The 21,383-nt window shown below is 41.6% G+C and overlaps 1 protein-coding gene across 1 annotated transcript; it reads left to right on the top strand.

Annotated features, from left to right (window-relative positions):
• Positions 1 to 378: 378 nt before the first annotated feature.
• MAEL (maelstrom spermatogenic transposon silencer) lies at positions 379 to 20,803 on the top strand. The gene is made up of 12 exons (XM_066621280.1): positions 379 to 510; positions 2,543 to 2,626; positions 3,924 to 4,017; positions 6,119 to 6,274; positions 6,833 to 6,874; positions 9,501 to 9,625; positions 14,764 to 14,818; positions 14,907 to 15,048; positions 16,663 to 16,725; positions 17,488 to 17,620; positions 18,462 to 18,540; positions 20,712 to 20,803. The coding sequence occupies exons 1-12, from the start codon at positions 379 to 381 to the stop codon at positions 20,801 to 20,803; spliced, it is 1,197 nt and encodes a 398-aa protein (XP_066477377.1).
• The last annotated feature ends 580 nt before the right edge of the window (positions 20,804 to 21,383 follow it).

Raw genomic sequence — 21,383 nt, 5'->3', positions numbered from 1 at the left:
CAACCCTATGCTTGTCTACCCAGGTCTTAGTAAGCTAAGTCTTACTGTCCTAAATAGGGCTTACTCTCAGGAAAGAGTGCATAGCACTGGGTGCCTGAGCCCGACCTAAAACACACTCCCGAGCCTCGAGCGCGCACCTCCCCCTCCTCGTGGCGCGGATTCAAACCGATGTCCGTTGGCTCCCCGCAGCTTTTCGAAGCCTGTAAGCCACGCCCCCTCCGCCTCGCGCCCATGCGGCCTCGTGCTGGCGCTGGGAGGCGCCCGAAGCCGTCATGTGATTGGCCCTTTCGGCTTTAAGTGGAGGTTGGAGGGGAGAGGGGGTGCCTGAGGGGCGGTTCGCTTTGGGCGGGCCTCTCTCGCACGAGGCACGCGGGCGGGATGCCGAACCGCAAGGGCGCGCGCAACGCCTATTACTTCTTCGTGCTGGAGAAGCTGCCGGAGTTGAAGCGGCGGGGCCTGAGGGTGACGGGGGTGGCCGACGCCATCCCTCACTGCTCCGAGGACTGGGCGGTGAGGGAGCAGGCGGGGCAGGGGCCTCTGCGTCCCCAGCGGGGAGGTGAAGGAAGAGCCGGCCAGCCTGCTTTCCTCAGTTAGCGCGAGCGGGAGAACTTGCAGTGCTGCAGGCCTCCTGAGCCCTGCTGAGAGTGCGTGGGGTGGCTGGTCCTCTCCTTCCTCCTCCGCAGCCGCCTTCTAAGAGTTGTGAGCTTCTTCTGAGAGAGCAGGAGCCTGTCTGCAGCCAGTAGTGTTGAGAAGTTGTAGAGCAGTGTCTCTCAACCAGTGGTACTCAGCTGGTGGCCGGGGGTACTCGCTTGACCCCTGGACAGCTGCTGCCTAGAGCAGTGTTTCTTAACCAGTGGTGCAGGTTCCACCAGTGGTACCTGAAGTGGTGGCTGTGGTACCCTTGGGACCTCTGGACACCTGCTGCTGCACAACCTGCCGCCTAGAGCAGTGTTTCTCCACCAGTGGTACTTGAGGTGGTGGCTGGGAGTACCCTTGGGACCCCTGGACACTGCTGTCTGGCAGCATTTCTCACCTGCTGCTTAGAGCAGTGTTTCTCAACCAGTTGTACAGGCCCCAATGGTGGTACTTCAGTTGGTGTCTGGTGGTACCCCCTGAACCTCCAGACACCTGCCACCCAGCAGTGAGACCAGGAACACAACAAATAGCAGAAGCAGGCTCCAACATGTGTTTCTGTGCTTGATAAAGCCTTCCTATCTACCCTGAGCTTCTTGCTGGTGTTTGCCGTGTCACATCTGGCCTCCCAACCCAGAGGTAACTGGCAATGATGACATTGCCACTTACTGCCAGTGGTACTTCAAATAGGTGGACCATGTGAAGTGGTGTGGCAGAGAAAACTATGGTGTACATCAGGGATGGGAAAACTTTAAACTTTTTGGATCCTGGACCTTTAACTATTGTATAGGAGAGGGCATTTAGCAGGTGCAGCTTATCTCACAGATGGCAAGCTGCACCTGCTGAAATTTTCTCTCCTACACAATTCTTAAAGGTTCAGGATCCCTACAGTTTGCCCACCTCTGATGATGATATTCCATATTTGCCCTCACAGGTTGAATTGAATTTGTCTTGTGCACCTCTATGGATCATCTATCCCAATGTTTATCAGTGGTACTTGTACCACCAGTAGTACTTGAGGTGGTGTCCAGTGGTACTCTTTGAGCTCCCCATCCCATGCTGTCTAGCATCAAGACAAGAAATGCAACACAACAAACAGCAGTAGGAAGCTCAGCAGGCAGAGCTCCAGAGTGCACTTTTTGCATTGGAAAAGCCCTCCCATCCACCTAGATCCTCTTACCTTTGTTTGTAGCATTACATCTGGCCTCCCAATCAAGAAGGAAACTCCACTTGTTACTTTGGGTGGTACTTCCAGTAGGTGGTGGACCATGCAAAGTGGTATGAAAGGGGACAAATGTTGAGAAACACTGATCTATCACTTAGTTGTTGCAATCCACCTGTGTCTTTTCTCATCAATTGGATGCTGCTTATCTGATGAATGGTGATTAATCTAGTGTTAGTTGATTGGTAGCTCGGGGTTGCAGAAAAGAGAGTTTGCTTTTTCCACTCCTAAACAAATTTTAGGTATGGCATTTTTGTTATATAGGCAGACTTTATCTAATAGCCCACTGGAAAGAAATTTTTTTAAAATGTTGCTCACAGCTATAATTCTGCATATGTTTTTGGGGTGCAAACACTTGAATTTAATAGGGCTTGCATCTCAAAGTGTGCACAGGGTTGTAGGCAGTTAACAGTACAATCATATGCTTATCTTTTCTGAAGTGAACACTAATATAGTGGGATTTACTCTCAGGTAAGTGTGGGATTACAGATGTAATGGTCACAATCCAAAGATAAGCACTTAAATTGCATGACTTGAGTGGTATATAGCTTGTGCTTGGAATCAGTGGGGCTAAAACATGGCTGGGTCATGCCAAGTAGCTTATTTAGTGGCTGCATTATGGGAGGAGGTATCTTCTTGTGTTGGAAGGAAATGGTAGAATATTGTATAACACTTCTTTACTTCAAGATGCTAACTGAAGAGCAAAAAGAAAAGTATGCAGAAAAGGCCCAGCAGTGGAAAGCAAAGAAATCTGAAGTTGTAGCAAATAAGGTAAATAGAAGAATAAACCCAGCATTTGGAGTAAAAATACTTTTTTGATATTGTATCCTGCCTATTTCAAGAGCTCTGTCAAGTTAAAGCAACTATGTAGTAGCATAAATTAGAACAATTTCAATGCCAACAAACTTCCCATGAGTAATAAGGGGAATAAAATGCAATTTTTTAAATTTAATGCATTTGAGGACAAGGGCATACTCTGACAGTTACAATGCTTGTGTACAGTAGTTGGTATAATTAGTATGTCCTTCAAGACTTCCTTGTGGACTTGTTGGGAGCTCTTTCCAGTTCTTTAATTATAGTTCCCTTGGTAGGGATCTAGGGGCACCTGCAGTAAGGATTAATAAATCAATTAAACAATAGTGCGGGAATGGTACAGAGTTCATTTTACAGAAGCTTGGGTTCTGTATTAATAATTTATTGTTCTTTCTGTCATTGAAGAGAAAGAGGCTGCATTGAAATCTATAGTGATACTAGTACAATATGGGATAATATCTGAGTAGTTGCATCACAAAATAGTCAGGATTTAAGTTTAACCAGACTTACAGTGCAATACTAGGCATGTTTACTTGGAAGTAAGTGTTGCTGTGGGCCTTATTCCTGGGTAAATGAAAGACTCTCATTGGTTTATCCAGGCTTTCTCCAGGGGAAAAGAGCAGTTGTAGAGCAGGAATCCCTGCTGTCCTCTTTCTCTTACATGCTGTTTATAGAACATAAGAACAGCCCTGCTGGATCAGGCCATAGGCCCATATAGTCCAGCTTCTTGTATCTCACAGTGGCCCACCAAATGCCCCAGGGAGCACACAAGACAACAAGAGACCTGTATCCTGGTACCCTCTCCTGCATCTGGCATTCTGACATAGCCCTTTTCTAAAATTGGGAGGTTGCACTTATACATCATGACTTGCAATGGGTGATGGATTTTTCCTCCAGAAATTTGTCCAATCCCCTTTTAAAAGCATCTAGGACAGATGCCATCACCACAACTTGTGGCAAGGATTTCCACAGACTAACTACATGCTGAGTAAATAAATCTTTTCTTTTGTCTGTCCTAACAATCCCAACACTCAATTTTAGTGGATGTCCCCTGGTTCTGGTATTGTGTAAAAGGGAAAAGAGCATATCTATCCATTCTGTCCTTCCCGTGCATAATAAGAATAAAAAAAAAAAAAGCAAGCATATCAGTTTTGAGCACATGCTTGGTTTAGTCCTCAGATGGGAGAGATTGTGTTATAAGTGTGTTCATTGACTCAGAACACCATGGATTGATGAACTGTCTAACTTTTCTTAGCCAGCCAGCCAGGTCTTGGCCCCTCCTCCCATGCAAATTCAGAAAAGGGTTCCTGTTGCAAACTTCACCAGTCCCTCAGGGAAGAGTGATGAAGGTAAAAAAATTGTATTATAGAAGTATCTTAGGTGTCTTGGAAATTTCATCCTGCATACGTTCATCCTGAATAGGATGGGAGATGCTGCAAAGAAGTCTGCCTTATAATTTGGGGCAAACAATTGTGGGTGGGGATAGAAGGAACCATTTTTATGCTCTGTACTAGAACTGATCTAATTGGAAGAGGGAAACTAGTGATCAACTTGGCAAAGAAAGGGAAGGAATATAAATCTGGATATAGGAGACAGACCAAATGACAAACAAGCCCAGATACTGGACTGGTGGAAAGGGGTGGGTGGGTGCAGAAGAACTGCTTATTATGGGAGAGTTCTGAAAAAGAAACTTAAAGTGATGGTGGGATTTGGGTTTGAGGGATGGGTGACCTACTAGTGAAGCAGCATTCTCTGAAGCTTTGAGTGGCAGTCGTAAGTAAAATGCGGGGAGGGGAGGCAATGGTCCTGTGAGTAAAATACATTGAGTAAAATACATATACAAGGCATGGTATTCTGCATGTATAACAAGTACTGAAGCTGACTGTGCTTCTACTTTTGTAGATTGTTGTAGATTCAATGGTTGCAGATGCATTTAGTTGGTAAAATAGTCTTGTGCTGGATGCAACTGTTGTAGATGGAAATTTCCAATCAGAGGATATCTTTTGTCAGAGAAAAGTAAAGTCATAGAATATTAGTGCTCATATTTCTTGTGTTTTTTATTAGATGAGTAGATAGCTACGTGTTAATATTTTTTTAAAAGGTTCACATATGTACCTGTGTAAGAGGGTGAACTATATAAAATTCTCCTCTTTGAAATAACCAAATGGCATGAGTGTAGAGAGAGTAATGTTGCTCTTCATCCTTTGGCAATGTCCAGGACATGCATTCTATCATAGGACATAACTGCTGATGTGAAACTACACTTCTACAAAACCAATGTAATAGCTATCTCAATGTGCTATTCTGGGTGAGCATTAAATTGTTCCAGGCAAACAAATGAACATGCTGTACTCACTCAAGATTATACTTCTGATGTAGCCACTCCATATTTTCCAAGCACAGTAAATGTATGGGTTCAGTTGATACAGAGAAGCTACCACTGGGCTGTTGATATCTTTGTCATATACAAACAAATTTTATATTTGTAGCAAATTAATTTACTACAGGAATCAAATTTGTGTTGTATTTTTAATAATGCTATGTCTGAACTACATCAAGAACACAAATGAAATAGCCAGTGTAAAGACTTGGAATCCCAGGTAGTGAGACATGTTTGTGTAGGTTTCATGCAGTTTTGGCATTAAAATATATATCTAGTGCAAGCATTCCCAAACTGTGAGTCGGGGATCACCAGTGGGTCAGGACCCATTTTTTGTCTGGACACAAAACTGACAGGGCAGATTAGACAATGTTGGTGTTTCTCAAACTGTGAGTCGAGACCCACCAGGTGGGTCACAAGCCAATTTTAAGTGGGTTCCAATTCATTTCTATATCTTATTTTTAATATATTAGACTTGATGCTACCATGGTATGTGACTGCATTTGGGGAAATGTTACAGATCTGTACTTTTAACAGGCTACTATGTATATGCTTTTAACAGTGATAGTCAATGGGACTTACTCCTGTCCTGGGAAAGTGTGGGTTAGGATTACAGCCTAGGATAGTTAAAAATTTTCCTGCTTGATGATGTCACTTCCAGCCATGACATCACTTCTGGTAGATCCTGACAGATTCTCAGAATGAAGTGGGTCCTGGTGCTAAAAGTGTGAGAACCACTGGGCTATATGCTGCAAGGGTTAAACAAGCTGATACTTGGGGGAAAGCACTGCTGCCCAATCACAATTACAGCCACACACCTTGGCATTTATAAATCAGGCAGCAGCCTCCAGGATCTCTAAATATTTTGAGAGCCACTGATGTAGAGAACTCTGGCTCAGTTAAGAATGCTGTAGCAGTTCCCTGCACTGAGCAGGGGCATGAACTAGTTAACCTCTAAGGTCCTGTTAAAGAACTTAATGTTCTATAAGTGGATCAGTACTTAATTTTTTTCTTAAGATTGTAACATGATATTCTAAGCCTAAACTTTATTGGTTTAAAAATCTTTTCAGCTATACTTGAAACAGCATTCTACTTCTTGAATATCTTCAGCCATGGAGGACTGCCCCCTCACTGCAATCAGCGCTACCTTCCTTGTGAAATTGGATGTGTTAGATATTCACTTAAGGATGGGATAACTGCTGTTTTTCATCATTTTATAGATCCTGGTGAGCTTTTGGGAAAGACTGTTCCTCATTTTTATATGGAAAAGACTCGTCAGTCCTAACAAGCAAATGTTCAAGCTAGATGTTTTAAGTGCATTCTTTATCTCTTGCACTATTAAAACAAGAGTTGAAAGTTTTCTGTATTGACTAGTCCTTGCATCTGGAAAGTGCAATGTAACTGGATCAAAGCTGTTGTGTGGTTTTTTGTCTTGGGTGTTTCCTTGGATGTTATGGATCATTTTAAAGAAATAATATCAGTATATTGAGATTCTATAGCAGTGATTTTCATCTCAAAGCGCACTGATAAGGTACTAAAATTGTCAAGGCACACCATCAGTGTGTTGACAATTGACAAGACACACTGTACTGCCAGCAGGGGGCTCACATTCCCCAATGGCCCTACTAAGTGACCCTCCCCCAAACTCCCATGGAACACCTGCAGACCATTCGCAGCACACCATGGCATAATGGCTGAAAACAGCTGCTCTGTAGTAAGAATATGAAACTTTAACAGTTTGATATCACATGATAAATCTTGGGTTTCTTTTTGATCTTCCACAGGAGAAGTACCACGGGGCTTTCGATTTCATTGCCAGGCTGCAAGTAGGTATTGGGCAAGGAGGGTGGAATCTGTGGTTTGTTGGTTTGACTTTCTTTTTGGGATTCATGGACTCACTGTTTAATTCTATTTATGAGAACTGGGTTCTAGATCAGATTTCCTTAAGCATTTTAACTTTTGTCCTTAAATGTAACTTGTTGCATTGTAAGATGCCTTGAGTAACACGTTGACCAAATGGTCTTAAGTGGACTGTGGGTTGATTGATTTGAATAAAGCCAACTAAAGTTGTCAAGAGAAAAGGCTTGCTTAAATCATCTAAACAAGCATTTGTTATTTGGTTACTGCACAAATAAAAATATACCCTAGTTGCCTGTCATAGCAAACATTGATTTATTCTTGTGAGGCCTAGCTGTTAGAATAAAGTGTCTTTGTGGCACTGCTCTACACTTGATATGCTTTTTATCCCCCAATAAAGGGATTTCTTCAAGACAAGGTGTCTTCCTACCTGCAGTTATGGGTAGCAAGCTGTTGCAGACTGGTGCTGGTTGGAATAGACACTAGGAAGTGCTGCTTTCCCATGTGCCTTTGAGACTGTACCTTTTCATCACAGAATTGCCGTACCCCTACTCCAGTGTAGTAACTAGGCCAGTGTTTCTCAGTGTTTGTGCTCCACTGTACCAGTTCACATGGTCCCCCTGTTTGAAGTACCTTTGACATTATATTACTTCTAGGTTGAGACGCCAAATGCAATGTGTCAAACAGTAAGAAGCTCAGTGTGGATGGGAGGACTTTTCTGAATATGTAAAAGTGTGCTTTGAGTCTCCTACCACTGTTTGTGTTATATTCTGAGTGGCAGGGGTCCCAAGAGTACCACCAGACACCACCTCAATTACCACTGGTGGTATCTGTACCACTGATTGAGAAACACTGGTCTAGGCAGATCAGTGATACTTTGTGAGATTGATAAATGCCCATTTTCTGACTGTCAGGTAGTTGTAGATTACAGGTTGAGTCTCTTTATCCTGAGAGTTTTGTTCCCAGAACTCCTGTGGATGGCAAAAATCACATTAAAGTAAATCCATTTAAAAAACAATGTCCCTTTAGTAGGTGATTTAAAAACAGCCTTGCTGACCTTTGTGATGTAAGATAAGACAGTCATTAGGCAGACAATCCATCAATCACTCTCTCTCCAGGTGTTTAGAAAGGCTTCACTCCAAACCAGCAACCTCCCCCTTCACCAATGCAAAGCGATTAACTTTCTTTCATGTGTTCAGGGGAAAGGGAGGATTGCTTGCTGTGGAGTGAAGCTGTTCTAAGTGCCTGGAGAAAGAATGATTGATGGATTGTCAGCTGGCCACCCCCCCTTGCATCAATGAGGATAGTTAAATGACTTTTTTCCTTTAATTTAAAGGGCCCTTCTCATCATATTGAAATAAAACTGTGGGTGCAAAATCTGTGGATAATTAAGTTATATCTGTACTGTCTCTGAGTAAATATATAGGATTAGGAAGTTACCAAATATAGCAGAGGCAAAGGGTAACTGGCCTATGCTGGTTTGCCAGTCCCTGGCTCCCAGTATGAAGCTATAATAAGTACAGGAATGTTTGGCAAATATGTTTTCTTTTGTTATCTTTTGAAAAGCTACTGCTTTATAAAGAGGACTGGAAGTAGAGCCTATAGAGATTTTAGGTTTGTGTTGCATTTAGACTTGATTTTAAACTGTTTCAAAATAGAAATTATAATCTAATTTCTATTTTGAAATTTCTATAATTATATCTGATACTTGGTGGAAGAGTGGGGTGTTCAACCCTTTCTATCTTTTCTGACCAGATCTTGGTTGAAGCTTTTTCTCTGGATTCTGGTTTGACTTGTTTGCTGTTATACAGTTTTGGGAATGTATAGCTGTTTCATGACGAATAGGGGCCAACTCTCAGTAAAAGCATAGAATTTTCCTGTGCAAAATTTTTAAATATTTGTCCTGTTGCCCTAAGCTAAATCATCTTATTCACATAGTAGAAGCAAAAATAATCATTGCTGACTTATAGCTGTACGGGCATTAGCTGACACAATCTTAGTTTAGGAATCAAACTACATCATTGTGTGCTCTGGGGGCATGATTTCAAGTGCAAGTGTTTCAGTTAAAGCTTGGTAGCAATTCTAGTTAGAACCTGAGCCCACAGGGGGCAGGTGGCTAACTTTTTCAGTATAATTTTTCTTGCAAATTGCCGTGTTAAAGTGGGGATTTGCTCCTGAAGCAATACAGTAATTTCACTTTGGAAACAAATTGCTGCTTTAGCAGGACAGTTCTGGGGAGAGAAGAATCACATGGCTGCAGAATGAACCTGCCACTCTAATTATAACTGGGATTATCACCCTATGTAGCTGTATTAAAGGAAAAGGTAGTACAGTACCTTTGTCTGAAAGCATACCTTTTGAGCACGTGTTTTAATGTGTTTGTGTGGTTTGACTGCAAGAGGCTAACACTCATGCTCACAACCTTCTTATATTATGCAGATGTTTGATAATTCCCAAAACTTTTTTATATTATGCAAATGTTTTATCACGTAACTTCTGCAAACTAACTATAGTTAAGTAAGAGTATGTGTGGATGTTTTTGCGGTGTTTTATTTAGAAGGCACTACACTGTGATTTGAATACTCTTTCTACCAGGTGATGCTACACACAGGATTCCTCTTTCTGGCTTTGAACTTGTAACTCCAAATCATTGTGTGTTAGATGAACTCTATGCATTTATCCAGCCACGCTGGGGCACCAGGCCACCTGTGTATTGTAAGGTACAGTCTAGCATTTTCAGACTTGAATTGCCTCATGTTTTTCAGGAATGTCTGCATATATTTTGGAGCAGTTTTGGAACAGGGATGAGGTTTTCCATTAGCCATGCTCCTGACCATCTAGCACAGGGTTGTCAAACAAGGCCCACGGGCCAAATGTGACCCTTGGAACTAATTTATCTGGCCGCTGTTATAATGGGACATCTCTCGGCATCATAATTCGGCTCTCTCATATCTTTAAAATATGAACAAGATTTGCAGTTTCTCTTGTCATTTGCAGCGAATGAATTTCTGTGTGAAGACAAAGTGCTTATTTCTGGCCATCTGTTTAATGATGTAACTTTTGGTCCTCAGCGGACACCATGGTTGCTAACTTCAGCCTTCTGTGTGAAACAAATTTGACATCCATGGTCTAGCAAGTAAAAAGTGTTTTCAGATACCTATTGACCCAAAGGGGAAGATAGAACTGATTTTTAAGAACGGCTTTCTTATATCCATCAGAAGCTCTTCTCTTGCAGTTTTTACCTATCTGATCTGTTCTCAGTCAGTTGAGAATGTATTTGTTTCTTCTTTCATATGACAGTCCTTCCTATATTTGAGCAACACTATCCTATTCCCGCTCAGCCTTCTCCAGGCTATACATACCAAGGACCTCATAGGAATTATACTTGTAGGGCTTGTTCTCCAGTCCTCTGACCATCCTTGTATCTTATCTCTGAACCTGCTCAAGTTTAGCTGCATATTTCTTAAAATGAGATGCCTAGAATTAGACACAGTACTTCAGGTGAGGTCTGATCTATGCAGAGTAAAGTGGAACTACTTCTCCTCGTGGCTTGGAAGCTACTGTTCTACTGATACAGGCTAAAATTGTATTAGCCTTCTGAGTAGCTGTATCACACTGCTGACTTTTACTCATTTTGTGATCCACTTCAACACCAAGATCCCTCTCACATGTTGTGCTACCAAGCCAGGTATCTCCCATTCTGTTCATGTGTCTTTGGTTATTTTTGCCTGAGTGCATTTATCCCTGTTGAATTTGTTGTACTTAGTCCGTGTTTGATCCTGTCAAGGTCTTCCTGAATGCTTCTGCTATCTTTACTGTTTGCGGCCCCTCCCAGCTTGGTGTCGTCTGCAAATTTGGTGCCTCCTTGTATCCCTTCATCCAAGTCATTGATGATGATAAAAAGAACTGGACCCAAAACAGAGCACTGGGACACTCCACACAAAACTGTCTTCCTGATTCATGCAGTCATTGGCAAGCACCCTTTGTGTACAGCTGTCCAATCAGTTGTGAATCCACCTAACAATTGTATCGTCTAGTCCAGTGGTTCTCAAACTGTGGGTTGGGACCCACTTGGTGGGTTGCGATCTGATTTCTGGTAGGTTGCAAGAAGCTGGTGGCAGCCATCTTGGAAGATGGCAAAAGACCTAGGCGGTGCCATTTTGGAAGTGGGCAAAACCTGGGCATCACCATTTTAAGCTTCCCGGCATTGAGACGTAACTAAGAGCGGCTTGCACATGTGCAAAGAAAGCAGTGTGCCGCTTTTCCCCAGAAAGCATGCTGCTGCCTTCCAGCTGGACCTCCCTCTGCACTTGGAGGCTTCTTTCAGGGGGACCAATTGCGGAGTGCAGGCTTGGATTGCAGGCAAAGAAGAACCGGGAGAGATGTGGACGAGCCAGCCAGGCTTCTACCCACCAACCTCTGTCAGCTTGGCTGCCTTGATGGGATGGGGTGCCTCAGGGTTGCAAGACAGAGCAGCTTGCCCCCTGCAGCTGGACTGGGCTGGAGAGTGTAGGTGGAGACCTTAATACAGGGCTTGGGTGAGTAGAGGCAGACCCACGTGATCTCCCCTCTTGTGAGTTGCTTTGAAAGCAGCAGCGCCAGCGCCGCCACCCCACTGCATCACAACCTCTCCCCCTCTCTGAAATCGCCTGGAGGCCACAATCCTTTCCTGCCCTGGCTAGCACATCCTTTCTTTATATCTTTGCTGGGGTGAGGGAGATCCCTGGTTGCCTGGCTGCCAAGAGAGTAGCCAGGAGGGGGCGAGGGGGGGCAAGCCTGACATGTGGGGGGGGAGTGCTGCTCCCCCTAGTCACTTCTCTGATGTGCACCCTTCCCCTCCTCTTACTACTTTCTTAGGCTGCAATTCTGTCTACTCTTACCTGGGAATAAGTCCCATTGCCAACAATGGGAATCCGTTCTGAGTAGACGTGCTTAGGCTTGGTGGAGATGAGGGGAAGCATCCCTGCTTATGTTCCTTCTGAGGGGGATACTACTGTTTTTATTTCCTTTATTTACAAAAGCTCAAGCTACTTGTATTGAGGTGCATGAGTAGGGTGCACTTATTTCTGGCTAGTGCTGAGCACAGTATCAATTGCCACATCAATGTTTGTTAGTTTCAAGCGCAATACAAGAAGTAGCTTGAGATTTTATAAAGACAGAAATAAAAACAGTAGTAAATACACAAATATTTTGTTCCAGATGTATTTTTTTGCTTGATAGCAATGGTAGTGAGGGCAGGGAGAATTAGCAGGAGCTTCTGAGCTGGAATACTGTCTCTTGTCATTTACAGTTTGAGTTTCTGGCAAGAACTTCCTACTTGATGACATCACTTCCGGCTCGATGTCATTTCTAGCTTTGAATCGCTTCCAGTGGGCCCCAGACAGATTGTCATTCTCAGAAGTGGGTCCCGGGCTAAAAAGGGTGAGAAGCACTGGTCTAGTCTATATTTTACCAGTTTGCTGATTAAGATGTCATGGGGACTCTTGTCAAATGCTTTACAGAAGTCAGAATAAATCCACAGCATTCCTGGTGTCCAGTAAGCTAGTAACCTAATAAAAAAAAAGAGATGAGATTTGTTTTGCAAGATTATTTTTGTCAAATCATGTTGTCTATTAATCACCAAGTTATCCAGATGTGTGCAGACTGTAAATAACTTGTTCTACTATCTTCCCCTGGATTGAAGTTAGACTGATGGGTCTGTAATTTCCTGGGTCTTCTTTTCCCCCTTTTTAAAGATTGGAACTACATTAGTCTGCTTCCAGTCTAGTGGAACCTCCCATCTTACAGAATTTCTCAAAGATAATTGACAGAGGCCCTGTGAGTGCATCCACAAGTCTGTTTAGTACTCTAGGATGCAGTTCATCCAGTCCAAATGATTTAAGTGTGTTTAGGTGGTTCATAACTAGTTACCTGTTAATCTTAATCTGCAGGCCTGTGCTGTTCATGTTTTCATTACCTCTTTAGGGATCTACATGTTTTCCCCACATTGCCCAAAGATCCAGTATCCACATTTGCCCAGTCTTCCTGAGAGAAGATGGATGCAAAGTAGGAATAGTACAGTAATGCTGTCTTTATCATGAGGCACCAGTTGGCCATATTTGTCAAGCAGGAATTCCACCTTCTCATTTCTCTTCATCTTCCTTTAGGTATATCTAAAAGAAACAAAAACCCTTTTTGTTGCTCTTGACATGCCTGGAAAGCTCTGGCTTATACTGAGCTTTAGTATTCCTCACCCCTTGCTCTACAAGGTTGGTCTACCTGTCTGTACTTCTCCATGGTGATTGATCGCATCTTCCATTTCCTATGCATGTCTTTATCTTTAACTCACACTAAAATTCTTGTACAGCCATGCTGGCTTTTGAAGTCTTTCCCCTTTTTCTTATAGGAATTGATTTTTGACTGTGCCTGTAGTAGCTACTTTAGGAGCTCTCATCCATCTTGAGCCCCTTTTCCCATTCGTTTATCTACCCATGAAATCCTACCTGTCATTTTTATTAAAATCAGCCTTCCTAAAATCAAGAGTAGAAGTTTCACTTCATATCCCCACAAGTTGATTTCTTAGCACTGGAAATATATAGTTAAACTACTTCTGATTCTTATTCCTCTGACCACAAATCTTATTTCTCATTTTGTACCTTACCAATTTTTCTTCTAGTTAATCTTTTACTATATTTTGAAAGAACATGGCCTTTTTAGTTAATATAAGAGCTAAAGAACCATTTGCTGCCTCATTTTCTAATATACTACTGAGTTAATGCTATTGGTACTGTGTGTCAGCCAGAGACACAGCCAGCCAACCAAGGTCAGTGGGCATCTTCCTGCAATGGCTTGAACACTGAGGGGCAAACCCAATTATACTGGTTATCTAAGTGACTAGATAATTCCAGGCTGAATAGAAGTTTGAGGCCTTCTGTCAAATCTATCTCTGGTGGCTCAAATCTACCCTTTAGAGTCCGTCTGGATCCAGACAGCAGGATCTAGTTGCTGTGATGTGCTTCAGTCTCCCCTTCAGGAACTTTTGAGTGAATGAGGGGGGTGGCACAGAGATTGAGCCTTTCCCTGTCACCACAGAGCTAAATACCATCTACTTGCAAAATTAGCTTATAGCTCTCTGCAAAGGGACACTTGCATTATTCTTTGTAAAGATAAGGTGGCCCTCTCTCCCTGTGAAATCTTTCTCTGCATAGTGGAGTCTGTATTCTATCTAAACGAATCTATAGCAGTGGTTCCCGAACTGTGGGTCAGGACCCACTGGTGGGTTGCAAGGGTTGCAACCTGATTTTTACTGGGTTGCCAAAGGGTAATGGAAAGATCAGATAATTAATTGCTATCAGCTGTGAAGCGATATTAAAAAATTAGATACTGTAGCTAATTATGCTGCAAAGAGCTCAGCTCCTGTAGTTTACAAGGTAGTTGCCAACTGCCCTGCAAGGGGCTGAGCTCCTGCAGCTCACAAGCTTGTGTAAATATAGAAAGATAAATGTTTGAGGATCTTTTTCTGGTTATTACTTAGAAATAAAATATTTCTAGATTTTCTTTTGTAAAGTCTGGCAAACCTAGGTGGGCTGTGATAGAGTGTTACTTTAAAAAGTGAGTCCTGGTGTAAAACGTTTGAGAACCACTGATCTATAGTATATTACAGGTTCTTGATTATTACTCCTCTGGGTAAACCCAACTATACAACTTATGAATTCTGTAGAATTTGCCTGCCATTGCCTGGGAAAGATTTTAAATTAGTATAGCACAACTGGATTTATTTAAGTAAACTTGGAAACCAGAGTGAGCTTACCACAAGGATATTTAAGGGACCCCTCATTCTGTTACTTTGACTATATAGTGAATCTTTTTTTCCTTGCAGTCTAATGACCTTTTTAGGGTCCACTGGTGTCTCAGTCATATGGCTACAGAAACAGGTGAGACACTGCTTTTCTTTATAGTAACAAAGATATACTTATGGATTTTTTTGTACACTTTATATTCTTAAACACCTGTTTGTAATAGCCACAGTAAATCAACTGGAGCTTTTAAGCGTGGAAGACCTTGTAATGGAACTTTATCATCAGAAGCTTCAGAAAGAGCCTTCTAAGACATGGGTGTGCAACACACTGGATGCCTCCATGTGGGATTATTCCAGTAACACTAGGTAATGTATGCCCCACTGCCTTTATTGTAAACAATTTGTGGAAGGAATATGGTTTGGTTATGCTGCTGAAAACTATGCAGGGTTGTGTGACCCATACTTGGATTAATGAGTCCTCTGGGAACCCCCTGAGCTTTTTGGAGAAAAGGTGGCATATAGAGGTATCAAGTAATATATTGGTTAATGTACTCTGGCAGAATAATAGTCTTACTGTAGATACTCGCCTATAAGGTGAGAAATTTCTGCCAATAAATCAAGTGTAAATCATCTCACCTTTCTCAGTGGGTCATTCAGGAGTCAGAGCTGTTCAGGTACATCATGGCAGCCAGGTGAAACCCAGAGGGGAGAGCAAGGGGACAGTCCAGAGATTACAGGCAATTATAGACTCTAGGCAACCAGCCTCAGGGCAAGCTGCCCCTAAAGTTGACCTTTTCTCCTGCGAAAAAAGTAAGCCACATGGCTCAACACTTCAGTTTAAATCAAGCAAGCCTCCTTTGGTAGGATCACTCACAACCTTTCTGCACCCCCTTTCCATTTTGCAGATGTTTGGTAGAGGTCTAGTTTTTAAACCACCAGGTTGTAATCGTCATTTCCACCTGAAACAAAACCCAAGTGCACTATTCAGTGCACTACTACTTAAGAATAACACCCATGGAAAGCAATAGATCTATTTTTGAGTAAATCAGGTTGCAGCTCTGTGTAGCTGCCCTTGCTCACCCTCATTTCTTGTTGCTTGTCTCTGCTGTGAATTGAACTGCACACTTCCAGTTATGCGTTACATGTTGTGTGCTATATGTAGAGCCTCTGGCTTAACACACCAGGCACCTTAAAAAAGGATTTGATTAATGGTTCTACCAGTATGCTTAGAGTGCACTTACTCTGATAGTGTTTACAGAAAGGTTGTGAAGACCAGAATTAAAAAAGTTAATGAATAAAAATGTATCTTATGATCTTTTTTAACAATATTTTTAATAAATTAGACTGTACAGTTCTTAGTTAACAATTACTGGTAGGTTATTTTTCAGAATCTGGCCTTGGGTAAAATCAGGTCAGGCTATAGTCAGACACCCTCCTAAATTTAAATTCTCCCCTAACTTACCCAAGGATCATAGAAATTTCTATGATTTTTGACTCAAAATCTGCCCTTAGCTTATCTGTAGAATGTAGAATACTTTATTGTCACTGTACAACAAAATTTCAATGCACTCCAAGACACTGATATAAAACATGTATACAACAATCAATCGTAACACATTCAGATCCATCCCATATTCAGTAAATATCTCAGAAATAAAATAGTACTCCTATTTCACTTAGAGATGTAATAAATAGATAATAAATAGATAATAGAACTCAGTAAAACATTTGAAGGTGCTGTTATTATATTCCTAATGATTTTTAAGTTCATTGTTCAATATGATTATAGCTCTAGGTCTAGGATAAAAACTATTCATAAATTGTGTAGTGCATGTCCTGATACATTCTACATTCTAATGTAAATTCTTATTGTGATTAAATCAGCTAGATGAAATGACTTGTCTTTCTAGAACATACACTTCAGAACTAGATTTTTGTTTGAAATTCTGAATATATGGTGAAAATATGGTTTATACTTAGGTGCAAGTGGCATGAAGAAAATGATGTACTGTTCTGTGCTCTTGCTACTTGCAAGAAAATTGCGTGAGTATTATGAAATACAGTGAGCATTCTAAAATGTTTGAACCTGAGAAAAGCAATGGTTGGATTAAATATTGGCTTTGTTTCACATAATGTCTAGTGCCCTTTTGTATTGCTTTAAGGAATAAGGTGAAGGTAGTTGTTTGCTACTGTTGAGTGAAGGGCCTTTCAATGTGCCTTTGGCACTTTTTGCTATTCTAGGGAAATTGGAGTGTTTTAAAGCTCATAGAAGATATCTTGATGCAGTGACTGTGGCTACAGATTCTTAAATATTCTTCAAATGGTGGAAATGTGTGTCTATTAGCTGTCCTAATTACAATCAAAATTTGATTTCCATTAGATTCATTGTTAAATGTCAGTTGCCGGGCAGGTCTCTGGGGGAGACCTTGAGCTTTGTAATTTCATAGACTTGCCATGAAAAAGAGCTCAAATGATCCTCCTATTATAGGCAGCTCTTCAGAGCCTGCCCTTTTTTGCCACACTCCACCTATTAATGATTAGTACATCAAGTTAGTAGGTCTTCATTTGTGTGTTCCTGGCTAAGACAGGGTTTCATAGTCTTTTCTGTAGCTTTCTGATATTTTCTCATGTCACCTATGTTACCTTCATAACTAGGCTAGTATTCTCTCCATGCTTATGTAATTGGGTCCTTATGCTTTTCTCTGATGTGGATCATATTGTCAATATTTTTATTGGGTTCTTGGATCAGTCTCTCATTGACATGTGAAAAATCTGGTACAGTTTTTGTCTTTCTGTTTAATATAGATACTGCATCAGCAATTCCTTGGCTAATATGTATGACATTCCACTAACTGCATCTCATTTACCCCTGTGTGACAAGGACTCTCAAAACATGATGAACCCCAAGATGGTAGTACTGGATGCTGGACGTTTCCAGGTCAACTTTTTCTTGTCTTCTATTGGTATAACTAACCTTACTGGAGTTAAGACTACAAATACATGCATTGGTTGCATTACTCAATGAGTAAGATCTTAATGATAAAAATGGTTCTGTAATCTATGAAAACTTCTGTTTCTGTAGCTCTTAATAAATTTTAATTTAACCACTAATCTTCAAACATTCTACAAACATTATAGTAGACATATTAATGAATTCATTTGTAGGCATCCCCTGGGGGCTGGGGATAAGAATAGGCCCTCAGTTTGGCTGTACTTGTAAGAGGCGACTAAACAGCCACCGGGTAGATGGGACTCCTTAGCCTGGGAAGGCAGCTCATCTGAGAGAAAGAAAACTCTGATCCCAAACCTCCACTGCCTTGTGGCGACATCCAGTTATGGAAAAGGCTTCAGGAGTCAACCTCGAGGCAAAATCCGGAGCCGGAGCCCCTGAGGCAGTTCATGGCTAAACACAGTCAGGTTCTGGCAACTCCTGCGACGCCACTGGAACCAACTGTATTGGCTTCTGCCTTTCCACTGGACCATTCCAGTGACGTGGAGAGGGGGGATTTGCTGCATGGGAAACAGTCTATCATATCTACCTAGGGTTTGCGCACTGGAGAGGACACTCTGTTCCAGAACCACCATTCAAAGCGCGATACCATAGTCTTCCGAGACTGAAGGATACCAACATTGTAGGCAGAAAGGCAACTGTTTAGCAATTATATCCATCTTGCTTTAATAGTTTAGAATAACTTGAAAACCTGGTGAATGAGTAGGTGAAGAGCAAATTCATGAGCTTGTTCACAGCCTGTGGGTGATTTTGTCTCTTTGCATTGCAGAAAGTGAAGGCTGAGTGTGCTGGAAATGATAGGTACTTCAGATTGCTTAATCAGGATCAAGGTGCCAGCCCTTTTACTGGTGAGTAGATGGGAAATTAGAATTAAAATTTGGGAAATTAGAATTAAAATGCAATGCTGACAATTGTATCCTTTATACTAGTATGCCTTCTATGTATCTGATGCAGAAAGGCCTCGCTAGGTGGTTCATTCATGCAGGTTTAGGATTGCTCCCATCCTCCAGAGGAGGTCCAAAACTTCAGGCAAATCCCATTAATATGCAGTAGCCCTGCCTCCTAATTTTTGTCTGCGTGTAGGAGAATGGAATGGAGCTTACTTTGGTGATGCTTGTTGGCATGCTCTCACTTGGCAACATGTGTAGATATACACTTGGTGAACTAGGCTTGTGGAGCATCTCCCTCCCAAAGGCTGCTTCTACTTCTGAACTAGAGCACAGTGAAAGATTACTCTACAATGGGCACCACAATTGGACATCTTACACAAGGAGGAAAACTTACTGTTACACTTTGCTGAAGGAAGAAAAATATTAACTTGAGACGAGCTTACTCTTTTCAGTGGATGTTGGATATTCTGCCCACTTTGGTTCAAGTTCCAGGAAGGGAAATTTTTGTGACTTGTGGGCATTACCTGGCACTTTTTGTCTGTCCATTTTTTTCCTTTTGCTTTTCAGTAGGAGTTTTTTACACTTCTATTGCTTTTTGCTTGGGAATAGCACATGCCCAGATTGGCAGGAGTTTTCTCCCACAGGAAAGGACTAGAGAAAGTTTAATAGTTCTGCCTTATGTAATGAGTAGAAAAGCACTCACTGATACTTTGAGTTTCATCTCTTCAGTGGGGCGAGGGCATTGGCATTCTGCCAATAGGTAAGATAAGATTAAAATTCCCATTGTCCATAAGAAGCATTTAACTTATTACAGTACCTCATATGGAGAAACACAGCTTCAGGTAACCAGAATTTGAATCCTGGTTGAGACTAATTATTCCTGTGGGTTCTGTTCCAAGCACTCACCTGGATGGCAAAAAACGCACTATAGCAAATTTAAAAAACAAAGTTTCTTTGCTGTGGTGGCTGAAAAACAGCCTTACTGACCTTTTGACTCTAAGATAAGTCATTAAGAAAACAATCCATCAATCAGTCCTCCTCCAACCGATTCACTCAGCCTCTCCCTTCACCAGTGAAAACCAGTGCAATGCTCGGGGGAGGGGCTGATGAAGAGAGAAAGATTGATGGACTGTCAGCCAGCTGCCCTCTAGCTCATTAAGGAGGCTATTGTTAAAGGACTGTTCAGTTTTTTAAACTGATTTTAAAGGGGTGCATTTCCCCCTTCTCCAGGGATCAGCACATTCCTTCTCATTTGCAGGAGCCATTTGTGTTGAGTCAAATCCGTATATAAAAAATCCATGTATAAATAGGCTGGACCTGTATTCTTTACGAAATTCTGAAACTATTTAGGCAGGTTAAGTTCGGAATGGCTTAGTTATAGCAGTTTGGTGCACCTGTGCATATTTCTTACAACTTGCTCAGATGCCAGCTGACATGGGGGGGGGGCAGTGACAGATTACCATGAACTCAGAATTCTCTTTGCAAATTATATGGATGAACTATTTTAAAATATTTTCATGGGGATACATTGACTTGAGTAAACCTGTGCAAAATGTGTCAACTAACCCATTGCTGCCCAGCCCGCAGGTGTGCACATTTGATCCCTGTTGCATATATGCAATGTTGGGTAGAAATGGCTTAATCCTCTGTCAGATGTAGCTGTGAATGTAGAATATAGAGATACACTATTAGGACTACTTCACCTGTTTGCATGTGTGTGCAATATGGTCAAGACAGCTACATGTAATATGCTTGTGCTGCAGTATTAATAATGACTTGCTGACACTAGTTTGATTGTATGACTTTTGAATTCAGAAAACCAGCATTAATTTTAGAATGGTATTGCTTCCTCCCCCTTAGGTGCTATAGCCAGTGGGTCTCGAATTGTGCGGCTGTCCATGGTTTCCTTGTTGACCACAGCAGCAAGCAAGAGAATGCATTGAGATTTTAATTGGAAGGAAAGAGGGTTTGTGGTTCTGCTTCTTTTGCTAGATAGAAGGGTCCTACTGTAGTTAGTAATTGGTTTATTTCACCACAACTCTCATAGGCAGTTTCTGGTCATTTGCTTAATGAGGCTTGTGTATGATCTTTACAAGTTTGCATGCTGACACAGTATTTTGTTTGTTTAGGTGAGCATCCTTCAGGAGTGAAGACAATGTTTGATGCTACCACTAGATGTGGAAGAGGAATTGCACGTTTTCCTGAGGGCACCTCCAAGTAGTCCGGCAATTTGGAATAGATACATATAGCTGTTCTCAGGCACTGCAAAGATGATGGGAATCATTTCCCTTACCTGTTATGTTCCTGAATGTTTCCTAAAGAAAGGAAAATTAATTTCCAGCACCTATAGCTGTGATTCAGAAAACTGTGCATGAAAAGGCACTGCAGGATGTTCCCAGCTGCCTCTTATTGGCTCTCCCGAGCGCCACCATCTTGAATCACATGAGATCTTGCACAATTTAAGATGGTTTAATATGAGGGAGCCATGCATTGGTGCTGCCACAGCAGGGTGCCATGACCATAGTAAGTTTGGAAAACACTGCTTTGCTGGGAAATTTAAGTATTTAAAGTAAACAGAAGGGTAGAAATGAATGTAAAGTATAATTCCAGAGTACATAGTAAAGAGTTTCTCAATATGTAGAATGTTTAAAGGAAATTTGTAGGGCAGTCTTCTGAATGTCTTGAATTTGAAGCCTGTTATGCTTGGTTCTATGAATAATATATTTATACTTTTTTGTGCTCTTTTGAAATACATTATTCCTTTAAGTAAAAGGAATCTTCATTTGCAATCGTGGTCTTTT

This window comes from Tiliqua scincoides, chromosome 3 (assembly GCF_035046505.1).
Source record: "Tiliqua scincoides isolate rTilSci1 chromosome 3, rTilSci1.hap2, whole genome shotgun sequence".
Lineage (NCBI taxonomy): Eukaryota > Metazoa > Chordata > Lepidosauria > Squamata > Scincidae > Tiliqua > Tiliqua scincoides.
Note: the sequence above shows the minus strand (reverse complement) of the source record. Positions and strands in the feature narration are given on the sequence as shown.